General features: G+C 34.2%; 1 protein-coding gene across 1 annotated transcript; it reads left to right on the top strand.

Annotated features, from left to right (window-relative positions):
- Positions 1-342: 342 nt before the first annotated feature.
- On the top strand, positions 343-3,153 carry LOC101492047 (transcription factor RF2b-like). Its single transcript, XM_027331561.2, has 4 exons — positions 343-980; positions 1,692-1,824; positions 2,207-2,291; positions 2,427-3,153. Exons 1-4 carry the CDS (start codon positions 427-429, stop codon positions 2,792-2,794), a joined length of 1,140 nt encoding a protein of 379 aa, XP_027187362.1. The 5' UTR covers positions 343-426; the 3' UTR covers positions 2,795-3,153.
- The last annotated feature ends 2,810 nt before the right edge of the window (positions 3,154-5,963 follow it).

Below are 5,963 nucleotides of genomic sequence, written 5' to 3'. Positions count from 1 at the left end.
TAATTTTTTAAAAATTAAAAAATATAAATTTTTTACATAATAAAAAATGAAAGGTTGAAATTTTAACTCTAATGATATGACACTAAAAAGACAAAAACATCAAATTTACATACTACATATTCAATTTCAAAAATGCTATCAAATCCATATTATTACAAAATGAGAAACATATCTGTATCATATACATATCTAATATTGATACTTCGAACTTACATATATATGAGTGACTAAAACTTACTGAAAGACAAAATATAAGCATTTCTACTTTAGGAACTTTTAATTATTAAAAAAATTTGAAAATTTAAAAGAATAAAGTCGTATTTAAATCTTAAATTTAATAATCAGAATTGCTAGAAGCAAAGAAAAGAAAGAAATAGAAATGCATGTGAGTTGTATTGTGTGACAAACAATTGGAATTGGGAACAAATGCATCAAGATCTATCTTCAAACCCTAATCCCAATTCCAATACTAAATTCAATCCAAAATCTCACAATGCAAACACCGCGTCACAGTTACCTCCACCTCCGCCATCCACGGCGGCGACAACCGCCGCCGGCAAGTCCTCATTTTCTTCCACTTCTCTATTCGCGCGCTCCGGTTCCAATGGCGGATCCCACCACCGGAGAGCCCACTCGGAGGTCAGTTTCCGATTACCAGACGACTTGATGGACCTATCTCCGTCCGATCCGTTCACCGGCGGATCGTCGACGGCGAGCTTAGATGAGATCGGATCCGAAGACGACCTGTTCTCGACGTACATTGACGTTGACAAACTCGGAGGTTCGAACGAGTTGGGAGTTGCCGGAGTAGATCCGGTCGGAAATGGTGAACCGGATAAGATTCCGGCGAGGCCGAGACATAGGCACAGTAGCTCCGTCGACGGTTGTTCTTCGTTTGGGGAGATTATGGATGGGAAGAAAGCTATGCCTCCTGATAAGTTAGCTGAGCTTTGGTCTATTGATCCCAAACGTGCTAAGAGGTTCGAAATTTTAATCTCAAAATGCTTAATTTTTTCTACTTCAATTTTATTTTTTACTGAATTCTTTCTATAATGATAGTGTTTTTCTCTGTTTTGAGTTTTTATTAATTGCTTTTGAATTTTGTACGTAAACTTATGTTAAAGTTATAAGTTCACCTTGGTGTGGCTGGATATTTTATGTGCCTGTGGTTTCAACTTTTCAGTTGTGTCGTTTTGATGATTTTTCTGTAGTTTCTGTTTGTTTTCATTTTTATTGTGATTATTTATTAGGGAATGGGTTGGTGGTTTTGGGAAATTCAACTCTTTTATGTGATTCTAGATTGTAGCACAAGAAACTTCTTAAGTTCACGCTGTAACTGATGCATTGTTGGAATTGTAATGGGGATGTGTCATGTGTGACTGAAATGGTTGTGTCAATTCATAACTTGTAAGTTATAATTAGAGATTAGAGACCATTAATTAAGAATATTTATGTTTAGTGCAAATTATTTGAATTTTGAGCTATTAACATTGATAATGTGTCCTATCTTGATTTTTTAAAATTTCCAGTATCTGGGCTTTTTGGATTTAAACTTTTCTGGGGTGGGGGAGAATATGAGACAGGGATTTATGCAAGAGATTCTGCTCTCGAGTTTCATCTAATTTTCAATAGTACTAATTTCTGTGGATTTGTGTTATTCATTATTCTCACTGTGTTGTTATTATGAATAGAATACTTGCAAATCGACAGTCTGCAGCTCGCTCAAAAGAGAGAAAGGCCCGCTATATACAAGAACTAGAGCGCAAAGTTCAGACCCTACAAACTGAAGCTACAACTCTTTCTGCCCAACTGACCCTATACCAGGTTGGTATTGACATTTATCTACGATTACTAAACTTTTAGAAGTTCCATTTTGCAGAGTAACCCTATTTTTGTTTATTGAATTTCTTGATGTAGCTTAGTGCAATGAACTCAACTGTATTGTTCATCAATTTCCTTGAATCATAGATATATCTTTGTTGCAAGTTTAGTTAAATGCTAAATATTACTTTTGGATGCATTCTATTTGTGTTTCTCTCAGAAATTCCTCATATATAAAATGTCTGTGATTCTTGATATTTATGTAGTCACTTTGATGATTTGGAATTTTGGATGGTGTTATATATCATAGGTTGTTTTTGAGTTTTTACTCAACTGTATATGTGGCTAAATTGACTAAATCACTTCATTCTTTATTTCTTTATAGAGAGACACAACAGGTCTGTCGACTGAAAATACAGAGCTTAAGCTTCGTCTGCAAGCCATGGAGCAACAAGCACATCTTCGTGATGGTAACAATTACCACCTTCTTCTTACAATGCGTTAAAAATGTTCACCGCTTAACAATTTTTTCTAGTGAAAAACTCTTGTAACTTATTTATTTAACTTAATTAATTGTACTAGAATTTGTTTGTGATTTGATATAGCTCTTAATGAAGCATTGAAGAAGGAAGTTGAGAGGCTGAAAGTTGCTACTGGGAATATAATGAGCCACACCGAGTCTTTTAATCTTGGTATGCACCAAATGGCATTTACAGAACCAAGCTTCAATCCAATTCCACCACAATCAGGTCCTTCTGGTCACCAGAACATGCACTTGCCACGATTTGGTCCCTCCCCGTCTAGCATGTCAACTCATCATCTGCAACAAACACATTCTCCTTCATTTTCAGAATTATTGCAAAATGACCAGCTCGGTCGTTTTCAGGGACTCGACATTAGTAGTAAAGGAACAACTGTTGTGAAATCCGAAGACCCCTCTATTTCTGCAAGTGAGAGTAGCACTACATTTTGAATTTGACGCAACTCACTTGACCTGCTAACTTATCCTTTGCATTCATTCTTCATAGTATTGACCTCCGGTCAACTAATGAACTTCATGTAGGATCCATTCAGATTGAGGATTAATTCTTAATTATTTGTTATTTGGGGTGCTCACAAAAAATGGGAAGCACCCTTAGTTAGGGTTTTGCTGCATCCTTAGGATTTTGCTGTGAAATTCACATAATCACATTGGGAATGGGAAGATCATTCTCTTTGTATCATTGTATTTTGGGGTGTATGGATTCCCCTTTGTTCATTTGTATCATCATTTACTTGTAGCATGTAAACTATGTGATTTGTCATTGTATTTCACTTCATTGATATTCCAAATGATGGACCCGTTTATATAATGTTTAATTACTAAGTTTTAGATTTAGCCATAGTCGTTGTACAATCCAATTGTTTGGGTAGTGTGTCTTATAAGGCGTTTGGAAGCCTTTATTTAGAGTTTATTTAGATTTATCTTATGACAAACACTTATTAGTGTTTGAAACAAATAATGCCAAAACCTTGACTTAAGTTGACAATCACGCTAAATATGAAGGATTGATTTGCTAGCATTGTAATAAACTAGACACAAGTCAATGCTAGTCTGTGACGGCAAACTTGTTGAAGGTTTGTAAGCAAACAACTAAGAGCAACTTTCTACATAAAACACGTCAAACATTCAGCATTTGGCTACTTTCAAATCCACTAAAACTTATCTTCTACCACTCTATTATCTAGGTCTTCTATCATATAATAGGCTTCACATTTTTCTATATCCATAATGTGACCTTTCGATGGTACTCAGACCTCAATCTAAAAGTTAATATCAATTATGTTATCAATCTGCTGACCAAGATTATTTATCATAATATCCTAATTAGCACAAACATTTTCCGTAAATTTGATCCTCGTTTAACCACAAAAACTTTGGGTATATTAGATGAACCACATTTATATTTATTACGAATGGCTCTAGCCCAAAAAGCATAAGGATTTGAGCAGAGGTCACATCATGTCTTGACCAAAGAAGTGTTTTTGATGTGTCGCACCATTCTAAGCTCGAGAGAACCGAAGCTTTTAGAAATACACAACTCATCCCAAGAAACAAAATGAACTTCATGTTATTTTCAGAATCTCTCCACATATAGTTTATGCACTCCTTATCTACAACATTGCAAATAGCTCTAGGAAGGTGAACAAACTGTAGCACATACCTCATAAGTGTTTGGATAACTGGATTTGTTAACGCGAGTCTTCCTACCAAACACAGTAAGTCTTCCTATCAAACACAAATATGCAATTCGTTTACAATGATTGTGAGTCTTGTATACATCTCATCAAGTTTTATCATTTCAAATTAATTATTTGCTGCTCCTAAAAAAATTTGATGCGGAATGCAATGGGCTATTCGATGGGAACTAAACATGAAATGATATTAATCAAAATAATTTTTTAAATTGGTTGTTTAGATAATTTTTTAAAATCGTACATACACAATAAAAAAAAACAATGCTACAAATCTATTTCTCACATTCTAAAAAATCAATAGAGAAAGCAAATATTAATCAAGTCAATTCAAAAAAAAAAATTTGATCCACTACAATCACAACATATATTAAATGGTTGAGATTTGATTTAATATCATTATATCATATAGAAGGACCAACACTTATATGAGAGATGAGAGGAAAGATGACGTGTGAGTGAAATGTTTGTGATTGTTGTGAGTGAGTTTTTTCAATTGAAATGCTAGTCATTTTTTTAGTTTGATTTGGTGGTGGTTATAATCTATTTAATTGACACTTAACTCTTATATGGATTGGAATTGACTCATCTCCATCAACGGAAGATCGATGATCTAAACTTTATGCGGACTTGTCTATATCCACATATATGGGCTAGCCAGAATTAAAAGCAGGTTTTATTAGGCCCGAGTTGAGACTGTTGGCTTTCGTATCCCTTCAATTAAACTTGTACCTTTCAATTAAATTTTTTTTGATTGAAATACCCAAAATAACCTTAAGAAAATTAGTAAAAACAAAAAAAAAATGAAAAATCAAAACAATTGTACCCCCACATTGAAAAATCCGGAAAAGTAAGTATTGAGGGAAAAAACATTATACCGGAAATTTCAAAAATCAAATTTTCGGGAAGGGTCACCGGAAATTTGAAAAATCCGGTATACATTTTCAATACCGGAAATTTGAAATTTCCGGATGGATTCCCGGAAATTTCAATTTTGAAATTTCCGATATGCATTTATAACTACCGAAAATTTCAAATTTTCGGTATGTTCAACGGAAATTTCATTCCTCTTTGAAATTTCTGGTATAATGTATATTTTTTTAATTTTTTTGTTTTATATAATTTTTTTAATTTTTTTTATTGAATTTTGTTAGTGAGGACCAGAGGAGCAAAAACTGATGTTGATCATTCTCGAGTTCGACCTCCTACACAATCAAATAGGAGAGTTGCTGTTGAAAAAAGAAGAAAGAGAAATGAAGAAAGGCAGGCGCCCCACGATGAGCAGCCCCAGCAAAATCCCGTGTTTGATGAAGAACAGGGTGACCAGCCCTAGCAAGATCATATGTTTGATGATGAACATGATCAGCAGCAGCAGCAGTTTGATGATGAACATGGTCAGCAGCACCAGCCTGAAGAACCCATGTTTCCTAGAGGTCCTTATGATCTTTTTGTCCATAAAAATTATGAGCACCATATTGCAATTAATGTGTGGAATGGACAGGTTAGTAAATAATTTATTTTATTACATATTATAATATATTTTTAGTATAAGATTATAATATATTTGTAATTGTGTGTTATTTTTAATTAAACAGGATAGACGTGCCTTGAAAGTTGTTTCAAATGGCAAAAATCAAGACAAATTTATTGATATCATATATTGATTACCTGCTCAAATAGATCATTGGATTACTATATCTGGATTACGTCCTCTAAGAAGATGTAGTTTGCATATGATTGATGGTAATATGATATCTGCTTTTGCTGAGAGATGGCACACAGAGACTAGTTCATTTCACCTTCCATTCGGTGAAATGACTATTACTCTTGACGACGTTAGGGGTCTTTTGAGCATCCCATGTTCTGGAGAGTTTTTCACACCTCCCGCAAATGTCAATGAAGATTTG

The sequence above is a fragment of the Cicer arietinum genome, chromosome 2, assembly GCF_000331145.2.
Source record: "Cicer arietinum cultivar CDC Frontier isolate Library 1 chromosome 2, Cicar.CDCFrontier_v2.0, whole genome shotgun sequence".
NCBI lineage: Eukaryota > Viridiplantae > Streptophyta > Magnoliopsida > Fabales > Fabaceae > Cicer > Cicer arietinum.
Note: the sequence above shows the minus strand (reverse complement) of the source record. Positions and strands in the feature narration are given on the sequence as shown.